The following is a 17,314-nucleotide window of genomic DNA, read 5'->3' as shown; positions in this document are numbered from 1 at the left end:
GTCACGTTAAGCGTCGATTGGCTGAACCTTTCGGCTACAGCGTGACCTGTGCTCTGATTGGTCCGTGATTCCTGTCAGTCATTTTTTTCTATCGCCCTCTCATAATGCAGCATGGGCGAAAATACCAGATTGAAGAGCTTCATCTGAGGAAGCAGAGGCTTCTAATTTAAATTATTTTGTCCCGTTGAGTGAAAGGTAAGTGAACGGAAAGGCGTATTCGTGTAATATCTGTTCGGTGCGTGTTTACGTGGTGCTGTCGTTAGGCTAAGAGGCGAGATGTGGCGGGTAGGGAGGTTTGTTAGCTACCTGGACGCTGGGATGCTAACCACATTGCAGCACTGAGGGAGACTGGCTTTCGCCACGTTAAGTTAGCTCGCCTGCTAACCGCGTTGCTCCACTGTTAAACGACTAAATAGCAGAACACGAAGCAGTCGACAGCAGGGACAGATAAACGATTAAATATCGAGCAGTTGCGATATTTAGCGACGCTTCCTGTTTAAATTTTAAGCCGTTCAGGTCGAAATTAGCTGCGGCTGTAGATAAGCAAACTAGCATTCAAGCTTTGGTGATTGGCCCATAGTGGTGGGACCAGTAGTTGAGCAGCTACTCCGGCTACTTCATGGAGCTCTTAACGGCATTTAGAAAATACGAGACCTCAAAATAGCTTAAATTATGCATCCAGGTAGATTTATAAGCAAGTCAAAACAATAAGCTGTGGGATTTAAGAAGTGAAATCTATACTCTTTGAGTGTGTGCTTGTGGGAGTCTGTTGAAGCGAGTGGATGAGTAGCTTTTTGTAGATCTGTATATTAAACCTGGAGTAGTCCAGTTTTGTTTTTTTGGTGTCATTAGACAGAACTTTGCAGCATGTGGTACTTCAAGTTCTCTAAGAGTGATCGGAACCCTCAGTTTTAAAAGCATATCGGATGGCATATTTTTTTAGAGCTATTCTTGCCTGTGGGAAGCGCCATGTGGTGTTGCAGTGGGTTTGACCCAATGCTCCTCTAGTGGTGGTGGGTGACTTAGAACAGATATGGGAGAAGGTGAGGGCTGAATGCATGTTTTCATATTCTGGTGTTTTCTTTTAATAGTTTATGGATTTTTTCCCCCCCTGTCGTTTGAGTAGTAGTTGAGAATTAATTATTTCAGGGATAAATTATGCTGAGTAAGTAATATTAATTATCCAAAGCTTCTGTGGCTCAACAAGAGAAAGTTCCCCTGTTCAGTCCCGGGAGGAGACACAAAGCTCTCTAGGGGCATTTGGCATTAACAATAAATAAATAAAACGCGTAAAGCTACCAGCTGTGGTGACCCCATGTAAATAAATGGCTGTTTTTATGATATATTGCCTCTATATATTCAAAAAGTATCATTTTTTTAAATGTTCACATAGTTTGTTTTGTTTCATAATTCAACATTTTTGGTAGCCCTTGAAGTCCCCTGCATCCAGCAGCCTGTAGTTTAGGCAGGATATGTGCACGATCTATGTATACATAGTATACGAAATGCAAATAAAGAGTCAGTATTGGGTAATGCAAGTATTCACTGGAGGGTACTTGAAAGTAATCCCACTGTCTCGACAATTTTTTTTTTAGTTCTTTGTTTAAATATTAGTAGCTAACATAATCTGCTATTGACTGTCCATAAAAGAACTTAATAAACTAATTCAGATGTAATCTATCCTACCTACAAAAGTAAAAGCTAGTTTTGGTTGCTCACTTACTCTGAAAGGATCGCGCCGCATGTTTACACAGGATGCCCTTCGTGATGTTCCCAGAGGGAACTTTGTCTTCTCTCAGGATCAAACTGAGGTTCTCCAAACTTTCACTGTGCAATATGGAGTCAATCTATCCTTTGCGGGTCAGTTTTCTAAACATCTAAATGTAAGTTCAATATCAGTTGTGTCCCTACAAATTGAATGAAATATTTTCATGTCAGTGTGAGGATTACCTTTTAAAATAGGAGACAACCAGATTATAATTTTTTAAAGTCTTTAAGTCTTAGTGTTTATTTTAACATTACACTACATATTGATTACATAGGCAAAATGGCTTAACAAGACTGTCTGCCTGTGTACATCCCTTCCTTTATTGAAAGGAATAGCCCTTTATTGTCATGGTACATGTACATTGATAAAGGGAAAGGGCATTGATGGAAAACGGAACAGAAAACAAAGCCATGCTAACATAAATCATGACACAAAGTGGAAACTTATTAAAGTTAGCTTTAAAATATCTAAAGTACTATTAACATGAAAAAGCTTTACCAGTCTAATTTTATGCTTGATGTAAGCTTGAGTTGACAAGATGAGAAATTGTATTTGTTTTGATTTTTGATTTAATCGATTTTTTTCAAATTAAGCATTGATGTAAGTAATTGTTCCCAGATTATCACCGTTTGTGAAAACTTTCACTCACCTTAAAATGACCCGTCTCTTAAATAGCATCATTTGTTAGTTAAGCAACCAGCATATCCCAAACAAAGTTTCTGTGTGTTATCAGTAATGTGACACAATCGGATTAAACATCCGTGTTTTGGTCAGTGCATCAGCAGAGCTGCCTGTTTGGACGATTGCATCACTGCAGTTAGCTCCCTCTCCCTGTGGGCTCCGTGCTTCTTAGTTGTATCAGTATCAGCAGCATGTGAAGGTCAGCATGCCCTTGTGCATACAATGCATGTTCGGGCCCTCCTTCCCTCTTCATGACGTCACTGCCTACTCTGATGAGTAAGTCGTAGTGCTGTATTGTCTCTATGATGTAACCTTCGCTTCTGTTTGTTTTTTTTTCCTTAGATGTTTTGTTGTCTTTATCTGGGGGGAGGGTCTCATTTGTATGGGTAATCTGAGAGGAGATTGAATGTTTTACACACTCGCCATCAAAGCTATGCTGTGTAATAATAGGTTACTTTTTAAACTTACGAGTAAGTCATGGGTTCAGCGATTGATAGTTGAATGTTTTACTCGAGGGATTACAGGTCACCTACTCTCCTACCCTCTAATGCTTCCATAGTTTGGAGTTACTCTCTGTTAACTGCAGTGATCAGCTGTGTAAACAATGTGTCACTCTTTCCTTTGGACTTCGATCTCCTCATTTCTTCCCGCTGCCGTCAGCCGGCCAGTCAACTTGATCGACTAACACCCTTCATCAGCTGTTTAGTTGACGATTACTGGGCAGCCTGAATCAGAGCTCCTTTACTTAGCTGCCTGGTGTAGAGCAGCAGTTCTCAACACTAAAATTGTCCTTTGTGTACATTAAGCTGCTCTTTATGTGTAGAAACAGTACATGGAAACTACTTTTAGGTTTACTGTTATTACTTGTTACCGTAGATCTCTCTCTGTTGTGACAAAATTCAAGGAGCTACAGTTTTACTGATTATGCACTCACTGGAGTCGAGAGGATGACAAAAATTTTGATTAGGTCAAAATGTGACTTGTATTGGTTGTATAAATGTAATCTGGCAGTTAACAACAGCTGCTCACACCTTATGTGTAAGCATAAATGCTCTCCCTCTCGTATCCCATACACTCCCCCACCCTATGTTACATCTGATGCCTTGCATAACTGCAGGGACAGCTGCCAAGACCCAGCTGGAAGCACTCAGTCCTTATCTCTCTTGTAAGGTGATGTCAGAAAATGTGCCTAGGGAGGTACCCACTGGAGGGCAAACAAACAGGGGCTTAATTTATTAGCTATGAGAGCAATGTAACTTGTATTTGCAGGTTTAATGTTGCTCATGTTTAACTCTGAAACAAAGTACTTTTGTGTGAGCATTTTTTGCAGATATTAAAAAAAAGGATGGCATGTCAATAATATCTTTGAAATGGCAAATTTTTATTTATTTATTTTTTTGTGTAGCCTTGTGAAGTGATGCTGACACTCAATCTGTTTGTCCCCACAGTGATGTTCCAACAATGCCGATAGTGGATAAACTGAAGGAGGCTTTAAAACCTGGCCGAAAGGACACAGGCGATGAGGGTGACCTCAACAAGCTATTGGCCTCTTCTGCCAAGAAGGTCCTTTTGCAGAAAATAGAGTTTGAGCCTGCCACCAAGGGGTTCTCCTATCAGCTCGACAGCCTAAAGAACAAGTATGTGATCCTCAATCCTAGGACTGAGGGTGCCACAGCGCAGAAAGCCGCAGAGCCTGCTCAAATTAAGAGGCAAGGTAAGCTCTCAAAATGAACTGAAAATTGAGCAGAATTTGATGGCCTGACATTTTCCATGTTTGACCTTTTGTTCTTTGATGCTTACCCTGAAAGCTCAGTTCTGGCGTTCTGTCCTCGGCTAATGTCACAAAATTGCCTGTACCCCTTCTTCAGTCTTAGAGAATGTGGTCGGGAGCCAGAGCGATGGGATCCCTGCACCGCAGAAGATGCTCTTTCCAGGGAACAAGATCACCCTTAAGTGGGAGCGTGTATACAGGGTGGGAGCCGGCCTCCACAACCTTGGAAACACCTGCTTCCTCAATTCCACAGTGCAGTGTCTCACCTACACGCCGCCACTTGCCAACTACTTACTCTCAAAGGAGCACAGCCGTGTCTGTGAGTAGATTTACTATCCTATTTACTTTCTCTTTTTTTTAAACACTAACAATTTCTCACACAGTTTGGGGAATTACTTTTACCTGGCCTATATTCCTGCGTGTGCCTGAAGAAGGAAAAACAAGAAGTGTAGCTTCATTTGGTTCACCTAGTTAGTTTATTTTGGAGCTCCCAATCATCCAGGGATTTCCTCACCTGGATGATTGTGCATGCATCACGACATTCGTTATTTGGAGCGTTTCTTACTCATTTTGATCATCTCATTCAAACAGAATCTATATAAAAGATGAACATATTGTAATATCAGCAGCTGGTTTGTGGAATGCCTTTTAAACCCTTAAATTTGATTTAATTGGTATTGTTTTTGTATTTAATGCTAACAGCTGCTTATACTTTTATGTTATGTGTAACTCCTCTTCCTCTTTGTTGTCCAGGTCACCAGTCAGGCTTCTGTATGATCTGTGTAATGCAGAACCATATCATCCAAGCCTTCGCCAACACAGGCAACGCCATTAAGCCCGTCTCCTTCATCAGAGACCTAAAAAGTAAGATCGCCCTCCTCAGTGCCTGAGCAGTTTATGCCTTCTAGGTTTATCACCAGACGTCACATTTATTGGTTGGCTACTCTCAAGGGTACTGTGTTGCAACAGTGTCCCGTGTGACAACAGTGGGCAGTAACTGCAGTATAGAAGTGGAGCAGTGAGACTGCAGTTAGTGAATGAATCCCACATAGACAGTAGAGATGAGGTGTGAGTAGTGCCTTGACACGGTGAGTTACTGTGCTGTAGTTTCATTGCACCCTAGTCCCCTCCTACCTGGCTGCTTCCTCCTTATGTTCTGCTGCAATCATGTCTCCACCTCCTGTGCCTCATTTTCTCTGCCTCCCTCCTTTCCCAATGCCCTTTCTGTCTCCTTGTGACTGCGGGCTTTAGCACAAAAATGTACAGGCCACCTGCTTTCTCCCCCCCCATCAGAGCTCAGAGATGCGCTGTATGTGTGTTCAGGTTCTTTATACATTGATTTAGCTAGTGGACTCCTCTGTAGCTTAAAGTGTGCCGCTAATGCTGGAACAGTTTTAATGCACACATTGAAATATCAACCTCGGTATTTCTAGTCCAACTCTAAAGCCTGTTAATACAGTGCCATATCACTGCACAAAAACAAAAGAGCTTACTGCTGCCGATTCCTGAACTGCCTCCAGATCTCACAGCTGAGGTTTCAAACAAAATAAAAACACGACACACCAGTCTTAATGCCCACAGATTTAATGTCCTCAAGATGTTGCCTCTCTCCTCTCCTGGAAGTGCCTGGAATAGATCATTAGCGCTTGATGTATTATATTCCTTTTCCCCACTCTCGGGTGACTCATTGTTGTGAATGTGCAGGGGTGCCATGCTCGGAATATGTTGATGACCACATTCTATTAGCTCATCCAGTTTTCCATTAGGAAATAACAGTAGGGTACATTATCTCTAATATGAGACTCTTACTGTAGATTAGACGCCACTCTGTAACCATAACATGTTTATTGGGTCATTATGCCATGGTCTGGGTGAATGCTCTAGTTTGATTGGCTGCAGGGTGTACTGTATTTCCTGATAAAGGACCTTTATGTAGTTACAGTGAAACAGTCTGCCCACTGTTTGAAATGAATGTGCTGACCTAACCTGTTTCTACAATAGTTACAAAAAAGCGTAACTGTTAACCTATCTGGGGAAAATGACAACTTGGATGGCTGGAGTGTAGCTAAAGAGACTGGACACAAAAAGGACAGGAGGTGCTAGTTCCTAAAGGAAGAAACAAAGGACTGCTAGTTTTTTACTGTCCAGTCTGCCAGTGTAGGAAGAGTACAGTGCCAGCCTATAAGAGGAGTGGTATTTATCATTATTTAACTGAATTCCGTTTTCTGATGGATATCAGATTCAAGACCAGCAATGTGATGGTACAGATACTGAGTTTAACCTTGAACGCATCAGAAATGCCAATACACTGTTTCTTAATGGGTCCTTCAGGCTGGCTAGTAAAGTCTAGTTAAACATCCAACTATATTAGACTGAATATAGCAAAGCAAAACCTAAGAGGTTCTATAGAATAGAATAGCCCTTTGTCATTGTACGTGTACAATGAAATTATGGTTTTATTATCCTTTCAACACAACCTGTGACACACTGTGGAAAAGGCTAGAAGCATGGACATCTTCTTGTCTTTCAGCCAGTAATCCTTGCCAGTCCACAGCTCTCTTCAAAATCAGTGATGCTGCACAGCTATGTCTATATGAAATGTGCAACAAATTCAAGTCCATGCATTTTTAAAAAAAAATTACTTACTGCCAATCCATCATATGGCTAGCACAGAGAGATGAACAAACAGCCTCACATCCATACTAAGGCTCATTTTAGAATCACACATTACCTTGACATGCATGTATTTCCTTTGAGTGCCGAGAGAGAGCCAATGCACCAGGAGAACATGCAAACTCCACACAGAAAGGCCTGAATCGGCCGACTGATTCAAACCCAGAACCTTCTTGTTGTACATATCTACCATCTGTACTATCTGTTTACTTTATAAGTGTGCACATGTGCCGTGTCATATTTTAATAGTTAAATGACTATAATCAGTTATTCTTGTTATTAAGACTATAGAGTGGGGATGTCAAACTAATTTTACGTTGTGGGCCAGTTCAGTTAAATCTCAGTGGGTCAGACAAATCGGTCAATCACCTGATGACCTTTTAAAAAAACCTGATGTGTTCTCCTTAAGTCTCCATGTTTCTGCATTGTAAAGAAATACTGCTGTAGTAAATCAAAGTAAAAAGCAGTGCTGTTAGACTTTCTCTATAAGAAATAAAGGTGTAAACATCAAAAGCACTTGTAACTCCTTCCTGATCTTTGGCATGTAATTAAAACAGCAACAAAAATTAAAAAAAAATAATAGAAAATATCAGTTTTTACATTTTGTGTGTGTGTTTGTGTATAAATAAAAGCATTTCTGTAGAAAATTATGGAAAACAATAACTTTTCTGTTATTTAACAATAAAAATATTACTTGCTTTGTGACCTTTAATCGTTTACTTTGGTGTCTATCAGGCCATAAGTGATAAGCTGTTATGTTATAAATAAGAAATTAATTTTTTGTTGGGTTTTTTTACATTTTTATTTTAATGAACCTCTACTGTTTCTTGCTTTGCTCTCACTTATTGTAGAAATCACGATATGTAACAAATGTCTGTGACCTCAGTCAGATAATCAGGGTAGTCAGTGGTTGATATATTTCTTTAATGAGCCTGTGGGTCAATGTAGTTGATCAACATTTTATAGAAATGCAAAGAACATTATTGACAAGTTGGAAGGTGAGAGACACCTTTCCCTGAGCCTCCCTGTCTCAGTAAGTGTGAGGCTAAAGAAAAGATGTAACTCTAGTAAAGCATGAAATCTGACTGGCTCTTTGTCTTCCACAGAAATTGCAAGACATTTTCGCTTTGGTAGTCAAGAGGACGCCCATGAATTTTTGCGGTACACCATCGATGCCATGCAGAAAGCCTGTCTCAATGGCTATCCGAAGTAAGGATTATGCTGCTTATGATATTTGTTTAGTTATTAGTCATTACATGAATAACTTTTGTCTTTGTGTTTTTAGGCTTGACAGGCAGACCCAGGCCACGACACTGGTTCACCAGATCTTTGGAGGTTACCTCAGGTCAAGAGGTATTGACTGATGAATAAACATGCAACTCAGATTAGGTCTTAGTGGTTTGATGCAGGTTAATACTCAATATACTAAATCAGGCTAATATAATCTTTTTAGTCATGCATGGAAAGAAGAGAGGTGTCATATGTGTATCTTACCTTGGCTTAATATGCAGGTATCCTGTGTAATTATTTTATTTATTTATTTTTTAGAAAAAAGACTATATTGAATAGTTAAATTTTGACAATCTCTGTTTTACTTAAGAACCCACTGCTCAAATATTCCAATTTAAATTGAATGTAATCTTATTAAAAGAGACATTCATGATGATGAACTTTCATATTGAAAGTGAGAGATTAAGGAGCAGCTCGTGTAATTTTAGGGCTCTCTTTTGTGTGGGTTCAAGAGTTTCGCTTGTTCTATAATGGAAAAATAGAAATGAGTTAAAATGTAAAAGGAATTTCCGCTTAAAGTTTGCTCTAATAGTCAGATGAGGATGTTTGAGGTGCCTGACAGTTTCATGTTTACAGGAAATTGAACTGAGGTTGCTGCAGCTTCAACAGATTTTACTTACAAGTACTGTCAGAAGAGTGAGACTTGTTTTTTTTTTTTTGCCTTTCAGTAAAATGCTCTATTTGTAAAAGTGTCTCAGATACGTACGATCCTTACCTGGATATCGCCGTTGAGATTCGGGTATGTTGCACAATATCTCCTTATTGTATGACATTTATTTTCATGGAAATGTCCATGTCTCTGTTTTTGGAAAGTTGGGTAATGTAATTTCTGTTGTTGTTTTAGCAAGCAGCAAACATAGTGCGAGCCTTGGAACTGTTTGTTAAACCAGATGTTTTAAGTGGAGAGAATGCCTACATGTGTGCCAAGTAAGTTCCTCTCATGTAGTCAGAAACCATTCAAAATACTTTCACCAGACACTTTATTAGGTACACCTTGTTAGTACTGGGTTGGACCCCATTTTGGCTTAAGAGCTGCTTTAATTCTTTGTGGCACGTATTCAGCAAGGTGCTTCTTGGGTCATATTGACATGATGGCATCACACAGCTGCAGAATAGTTGGTAGCACATCCATGATGCAGTTCAGCATAACCGCAGTAGCTCAGTAGTTTCCGAAATAGTCAGACTGGCCTGTCTGCCGTCAACAACCAAACCATGTTCAAAGTAATTTAAATCCCCTTTCTTCTCCATTCTGATGCACAGTTTCAACCTCAGCTGGTCGTTGTGACCATGTGTACGTACCTAAATGCATTTAGTCGTTACCATGTGAATGGCTGACTAGATGTTTACATTAAGCAGTTGAACAAGTGTATCTAACAAAGTCAGTGGTGAGTGTAAATCTTAAAATTTGGGGGAGGTCATAAAATTACAAAAGATTAAAGAGTGTTGTCATAATTTTTATTTTTCGTCTTCTTCAGGTGCAAAAAGAAAGTGCCGGCCACCAAGCGCTTCACAGTGCATCGAACATCCAATGTACTCACCCTTTCACTGAAGAGGTTTGCAAACTTCAGTGGTGGAAAAATAACAAAGGTTAAAGAATTTTCACACCACTGACTGATTTTTAGCAAAACTGCCTCATTCCTCTATATATCTCACTCCTTTCTGTCATTTTCTTCTTCTTTTTCAGGATGTTGGTTACCCAGAATTTCTAAACATCCGCCCTTACATGTCTCAGAGCTCAGGCGATCCTGTCATGTACGGCCTCTATGCTGTTCTGGTGCATTCAGGCTACAGTTGTCATGCTGGACACTACTACTGCTATGTGAAGGCAAGACATTATAGATAAACTATCTTTTTAGTGTGTGTGTGTGTGTGAGAGTGTGACAGGAACGTGAAGGAAAATTGGCTTTAAAAATCGTTCCACTCCGCCTTGTGGATTCAGATCGGGAAAGGTGACAAATGAGGTGTCAGCTATCTGAATTTAAAGTTCCTTTTCCACACTGTTTGTGAAAGCTTGTTGTGAAACTTTCCCATTAACACGTTAGTTTTTTGGAGTCAGAAGTGACTATATGTGGACAAGAGAGTGGATTGTTAATAGCTCACCATAGCAGACCTGGATAACGAGCTATATCCATAGAGGATACCAGTACATCACATTTACACAGATAGCTGCCAGTTTTTGCCAAATATCAGTCTTCACCAAAAGTCAGGGCCACATTGGTTTCTCTCAGTTCCTCTTTAAAAGCTAAAAGTAAATAAATCCCTTTCACAGCTAAACTAGTGATTAAGATTTGAGAGCTTTAGTTATCATTACAGGGAAAGTGGCTTTATTTTATGTTTCTTCTCTCTTTTATCCTCACAGGCAAGCAATGGACAATGGTACCAAATGAATGATTCAATGGTGCACTCAAGTAACATCAAAGTGGTCTTGAACCAGCAGGCTTATGTGCTGTTCTACTTGAGGTGAGACGGAGGGGAGTGACGCAAGAGATCAAAAAAGATGTCTGTACCTCCTGGATGTGCAGTCCAACAAACTAGAGTCTGTGTTTGTGTGTTAAAGGATACCTGAAACCAAGAAAAATGCAGATGGGCAGACCACCAAGCAGGGGATGTTGCATTCCGGGAAAAATACGGCACCGTCGGAACAGATAAAGAGGTCCAACTTGAACGGGCCTCTCTCTTCCCCACAGGTGAAAAAGGTATAAGAAATATTTGGCTTTTTGTAAAATTGTAAATGTATGTGTTAAACTTTCTAGCTTTTAACATTCTGGAGAAAAAAAAAATGTAAGAAAAGTCCACATTTTCTTGATAGAAACTTGAGCCAGCCCAACTGCGCAAGATCCAGTCGATGGACGGTGGTTTGGGTTTGCCCATTTCCAGGAACGGTGTGAGCACTCAGCCACAGCCCAGACTGTCCAACTGGGCATCCTCCAACGGTCCGCCAAAGCTGCCAGGTGGACCCGCAGTTATAGAGGAACCTTTCAAGAAGGTGAAGAAGCCCTCTCCGCAAAGCCAGCTGCCATCCCGCAGCAGCACTCCGACCCCTTCCAACAATGGGGTCAGCAGGACGGAGGGAGATAAAAAACAAGGTGGAGAAGGCAGAGGCATGGCAGCGTCTACCTCATTTAAGTCTTTGTCTGACTCCTCCTCTGCTGACACCACTGAGTCAAAGGTACGGTATAAAGTGAACAAGCACGAATACAAATGTTTCATTAAGGGTGAAATCTTGACAGGGATTTTTAATTTTGATCATCAGTTAATAAAAATCCGCAAAATATTTGAGGGCTGTGAAAAGCAGTGGCATTTCTTTAGGGAAACCTGCTTTCCTACAGAGATTCAGGCTACAGTAGCATGAAAAGAGGGACTCTCACATTTCAGAAGCCATGTTTGATGTAGAAGATCAGATCTGCAGCATCACAAAAGCATAACTGCCACCTGTGGTTTTCTCTCTCTGGACCAGGACTCTGTTGGTCCCAAAAGTGCACCAGTAGGAGAGACTCCCTCCACTCCTCGGAAAGGCTCCAGCAGCCTGGCGTCTCCAGCAAGGAGCGTGGAGCGCTCTCAGAGCACAGAGGAGCAGAAGACGGCAAAAATTAAACCCCCGGCTCTCGGCAACATCACATCTGAAGCCACCAGCACCATGTCACCTCCACCTGCCAAGAAGCTTGCCCTGTCGGCCAAGAAGGTGAACGTCATCCTCATCCACAGCAGTTGCCTCACTTCCTGTCTTACTACAAACTCATAATAATTCTGCTTCCTGTCGTGTAACGCCACACCTGCTGTCACAAATTGCACCGTTGATTTCAATTAGTCTTTTTTATTCAGGCAAGTTAAAGAGTCGTGTTGTGCTACTTTTTATGCCTTTTATGTAATGTCTTATTTCTCCAGTGTACCGTCTAATCAACCACATGTTAGCACTTGTTTAAAGTTTGTCTTCTTTTCCTTTAGTTTGTTCTTTTTTCCTAATCATTTCTAATTCTTCTCTGCCATACCCTTTCCACTTTGTTTTCCTCTCTCCATTCCCCCCCACCATCCTTTTAATCACCCCGTTTTTTTTCCTTTATTTACTCTTTTCCTTATTTTTGTCACACTCATGGCTATTTTCTTTAGACCACCAAGTTTTTATTTATGTCGATAACTGCAGGCTCGCAGCCGGAGTCCGAGCAGCATTGATGTTCTGCCCCGTTTGCCGTCCAGTGACCCCATGCATCAAAATCAACTTAACTCCCTCACCCTTGCCTCACCCACTCCCACTCACAGGTATGTATATGGAAACCTGTTTGGTATTGCGAATACTCACACTAGGCATGGTTGAGTTGTACAGTCCTCTGCCACTTAGGGGGTCAGTATACTCTTAATGTGAGTGTATCCATTCAAATTTTGACACCCAAAAACAAAGACGATCCTTATTTCTTTTCCAGAGCTGATCCATTCCATTCATTTAAAGTCCAATCATCACCTTTAGCCCATTCAACTGGATCCTTCAAACTGCAGAGTCCTCAGAAACAGTCCCTTTTCTCCACACTGCAAAAGCCAAGCGTGAGCCTTCCTCCTAAAACAAACGGTCTTCACTGTCCAGGCCCAAAGAGTCCCAAGTCTTCCAACAAGCTCAACTCGGTGGTTCAAGAACCAGACCTTGACGACCCTCCCACTCAAAATGTCAAACACAAAAAGAAGAAGAAGAAGCGGCGGCATTCTGAGGTAGAGAGCGTCCCAGAGCCAGTCACATCCCCAGCTCCACAGACACAGTGCACCGCGGCAGAGTCCGATGGCGAGAAGAGGTGCAAGAGGAAAAAGAAGAAGCGAAAGCGGCTGGACGAAGACGGAGAGAAAGCGAAGGAGCGGGCGTGTGTCTCGTCTCATTTGGACACGTCAAACCAGGAGGACGACTGGTGTCAGGGTGGCATGTGGAGCCTGACCCCTCAGTCCAGTGCAGAAGAGTCTAAGAAAAAGCCTCAGTTATCCGCTACAACTCCATCGCAGTGTGAGTCAAACCAGAAAGAGCAGGAAACGGATTCTGTGTTGAAGAAGAAGAAAAAGAAGAAAAAGAAAGAGAATGTGGGTCAGTCAGGAGACGCTCTGCAGGATACAATGTCTGCACGCTCTACAACAGAAAGGTTGGTTCGAGTCTGGTTATGTTTGTTCTTCACCTGAAGTTGAGTTTGTGTGTAAAGCTCTCTCAGAAAGTCTACATTACTGGCTTGACTCTAGGAATCAAGAACTTTTCTAAACGTCTTATCATTATTCACATCTTCATAAAGGACTTGAAATAAGATATTCTTTTTCATTAAATATTTGATCTTCTCACCCTTAAGGGTTAAGAGTGAGACAAAGTAGTTGCTTCTGCTATATGCCTTTCATTACCTTGATCTCTCGTCTGCTTTTTCCCCAGCAGCAGTTCTGAGATGAAGCCCACAGGGAGTCGGAACGATGCAGGAGATTTGTTAAAGGTAAAAAAGAAATTAAAAAAGAAGAAGAGGCTAAAAGAAGAGATGCGACAGTGGGATGAGAGCAAGCATTGTCCTGATGCTGAGACTGACGCATCGGAGCCCCCGCACAAAAAGAAAACGATGGAGAAGGACAGAATAAACAAAGAAAGCACAGGTGTGTGAGTGAGAACTTAAAATTACATAGATTACCCATGGAGTGTCAATGTAAAATTTTGAGCCATTTGACAAAGTCACTTTGCACCTCTGCAGCCTTTCAGCCTTTCCGTGGAGTGACCAGTTATTCTACTTTTGTGCAGAGTGTGACTCATTGCATTTTGAGAATGTCAGATTTAATCACAGTTCTGTGTTTATTTCTAATTTATTGTGTTTTTTGTTTTGTTTTGGGTTTTTTTTCTCAACTCCCAGCCACAGTGGTAGTGTGGGACAGCCAAGTGAAGGACGGCTACAAGCGCAGCGTGGCACCAGCAGCTGATGGAAGTACATCAGATGGCTCGACCCGCGCTGCACCCGTAGCTTGGGATGGAAAAAAGACGAGTAGTGTGGTAGAAGAGCTGCTCAGGAACGCTTCGGATAAAGCCTACGGAGCCAATGGTGAGATGCAGAGTCATATTTGTGTTTTTTAAATGCAATTTTAAAGAAAATGTGTTTTTAAAGACACTAAAGGGTGTGTATGTCTTGTCTTCACTAGTCCTCAGTTGGGATGGTGAGGTCTCTGCTGTCAGCAGAGATGCCGTTGAAGATGCCCGCAATGCCAGGTGTGATACTGTGATCGACGAGTGGGATGAAGACTTCGACAGGGGAAAGGTGAGGGGTAAAATGCAACATGGAAAAAGTCGTTATCTGTCTGTTCAGTTCACAAGAATCTGTAGTCCTGCATTAGAATTAGTTAGATTTCGGTGAAACGTGCACACAGTGATCACCTAATGGGTCTTCAGTTAAAACATGCACGAGGTCAAAGTTACATTTGTCATTTCACAGGCAAATTTAGTGCCACTAACCAGACACGTTGTTGCTCTTGGGACCCCTAAACAGTTACTTGTGACACTTTGCATGTATATTGTGCAATCAAGCACGATACCTGGAAAGATTGTCTAAAAATGCGTTGTTGTAGTCTCTGTTAAACAACACAGCTCCCCTCTTTCTCTCTATGATGGCCAGTTGTTACCCAGCTTTCCTGTTTGGTATTTTGATTATTAACGACTAAAATACTTCTCCGAGACGATATGCAATGATTTCATTTTAATTTGCCCCCCTTTCCACTTATTAACAGGTGAAGAAAGTAAAGCAGTATAAAAGAGAGAAGTGGAGAGGGGCCAGCAGCATGTTCCAGAAGATCCAGGACAGGCGGAACAAGTGGTCTGTAACACCCGGAGGGAAGAGAGTTTTTGGAGTCCGACGCTGAGAGTCCAGATTGCTGCTGAAGTCTTGCTGACTTGAAATTGAGACAAAAAATACTTCTTACCAAACTCATTTACCCAATATCTCTCCCTCTCTTTCTCTCTCTTGTTTTTTTTAAATTTTATTTCTCTGTCTTTTGTTTACTTAATCCCCCATATTCAAGAATAAGATATGTGCCAAAAGCATTACACATCACTGCATCAACAGTCTGCCAACACAACTTTTAAACTAACCAACATGAAATATTGTTTTCAGCAGACAGCTGAATTTCAACATCTCCCTTTAGATGCCGCCATGAGCAGCTTAAGGTTTTCTATGCATTCAGTATTTCATTGCAATCCTTACATCACGAATATCACGTTAATATCACGCTAGATTTGTATCCTTTGAGCCCCGATTACTGCCCTGAAAATGTGCTACCATGAAATACAAAAAGCTTTACCGTGACTCATTGGCCTCGCTGAAAACTGTACGCAATCTGTGAGCAAAAAAAGTGACCTTTTTAACAAAAAATGAAATTATTCTATGTCAAATAACAAAGCTTGACTCATTCATTATTCTTGTTTTAGATTTCTTAAATATTTTTATGTTATTATTATTTTTTTCCTCATAAGTTGTGATTTTATTTTGTACTCTAGTGTCTCTACCGCACTGCTTCTTTTTAAGGACCAAGTTTTGCCTGCATATTGTTGGTAAAATTGGGGTTTAAAATAGCCACGTTCCCTGATTACGCATGCCTAAACTGGTTCAAAACCCATTTTAAATGAAGGTCCGTTTGTAGTTGTGCAGTTCTTGTTACACACGCGATTTTCCCCTTCCTTACCAAGTTCAGCTTTAATGTTAATACATTAATAATACAAAGGAACGCTCGGGCGATGTCATCGATATGGAGGAAACGCATCGGATGCTGTTAGTTTTATTTTTTATTCATGAGTTATTGTTTTCTTACAGCTCGGTGCAATCATTGTGTGTGTCGTAGAGGTCGGCGTTTCTGGAGGAACTCTCCTTGGCGCAGTTAATTTTCTACTGTGCAGCTATCCAACTATGTAGCTCATCTCATCAGTTCTTCATTTAGAGAAGCTCAGTTTGGGAATATGTTTTTGTTTTCTGTAAAGAAGGAAAAACTCCACAATGGGTCCTTCACCACTATACTGCAATTAAAGGGTTACATTTTATACTTCTGGCACTGTGTTATGATGCGATAACTTCATGATGAGATCTTCTTGTCCCCTTGTATCTTATACCTCTATGCAATTTTCTGACAGTCATGCTCGCCATCTAGAAACTGGGCTGAGACTCAGGAACCCAGAACCTCCTGTATTCCCATCTCCACCCTTGATCAGACCCCGTTTCATGTAGGAGTCGTCCCTGGACCTAGGCCACCTCGTTGCATCCTGTACATCCTATAAACTGTTTTATACAAAATATATCAGGTGTGGAATCCATGGAATCATCTTGCACCAGTTCGGGCACAGATGTGTAGAGAAACTAAAGTTAAATAAACAAATGCTTTGCCAGTGTAGATTGTACAGTCCATCTTGTGCTACCAGTGTTTCCCCCACCCCGACAACGCTGTAAAGATTTACCCATGCATTTCTTTTCATTCTAGAGATGTTGCCTTGAATTGGCTATAAAAAGCATAGGTTTTAATGTTATAAATATGTAATTTAAAGAAGATCTTTACTGTGCTATTAAATACTCAGAGTAGTCGGTGGGTGTTGAGAATTTATCTACAAGTGTGTTTGTTCAGTTGTGTGTAAGAGAGACGTTTTTCATGCAAGTCCTTCCTTATGTCACTGTAATGTGTACAGTACAAGAGGGGCAGTGTCATTTCCAAAGGACAGCTGTGAAGTGGACTGTCAGACTGGCAGATGAACATTTACTGGCATGAATGGACAGTCCACATGTTTGCATTGATGGTTCCATATTTTGCACCACCTTTTCTGACCAGAGGAGAGAGCTTTCATAATGAAAGTAGCTCTTACCTCGTAATAGCTAAATGAAAAGGTGCAATAAAGTTGTGACTTTTGTGAGCTGATTGTGTTTTTTTCTTTCTTTGTCTTCCTCTGCTTTTTCCAAATATACAAATGGTATGTGGGTAAACAGCACAAACAGGGTCATCATCACTGTTTAAGAAGGGTTGTTTTAAGAAAGTCTGACTTACCAAAAGAGGTGCATGTATGTTGTATTCCCTTTATCTATGGAAGCTGATCCACTTACTGCACTTTCTTGTTAATATAGCATACTGCTGGTTGGGTTACATTTAAAATGGTACACAAATGGTTT

General features: G+C 41.0%; 1 protein-coding gene across 2 annotated transcripts; it reads left to right on the top strand.

Moving 5' to 3' along the window:
- The first annotated feature begins 82 nt into the window (after nt 1-82).
- Nucleotides 83-17,064, top strand: usp36 (ubiquitin specific peptidase 36). Of its 2 annotated transcripts, none has more exons than XM_039611092.1 (20): nt 83-195; nt 3,898-4,163; nt 4,318-4,539; nt 4,974-5,084; nt 8,000-8,102; nt 8,179-8,246; nt 8,852-8,922; nt 9,028-9,110; nt 9,659-9,770; nt 9,868-10,008; nt 10,543-10,643; nt 10,741-10,879; nt 10,993-11,352; nt 11,641-11,865; nt 12,325-12,440; nt 12,602-13,297; nt 13,576-13,784; nt 14,036-14,221; nt 14,319-14,434; nt 14,901-17,064. In XM_039611092.1, exons 2-20 carry the CDS (start codon nt 3,911-3,913, stop codon nt 15,030-15,032), a joined length of 3,444 nt encoding a protein of 1,147 aa, XP_039467026.1. In that variant the 5' UTR covers nt 83-195; nt 3,898-3,910; the 3' UTR covers nt 15,033-17,064. The 2 variants fall into 2 exon arrangements, with proteins under 2 accessions (XP_039467026.1, XP_031601865.1); XM_031746005.2 differs by having other exon boundaries at nt 13,573-13,784.
- The last annotated feature ends 250 nt before the right edge of the window (nt 17,065-17,314 follow it).

This window comes from Oreochromis aureus, linkage group 4, assembly GCF_013358895.1.
Source record: "Oreochromis aureus strain Israel breed Guangdong linkage group 4, ZZ_aureus, whole genome shotgun sequence".
Lineage (NCBI taxonomy): Eukaryota > Metazoa > Chordata > Actinopteri > Cichliformes > Cichlidae > Oreochromis > Oreochromis aureus.
This window is presented reverse-complemented; position numbering and strand designations above follow the sequence as displayed.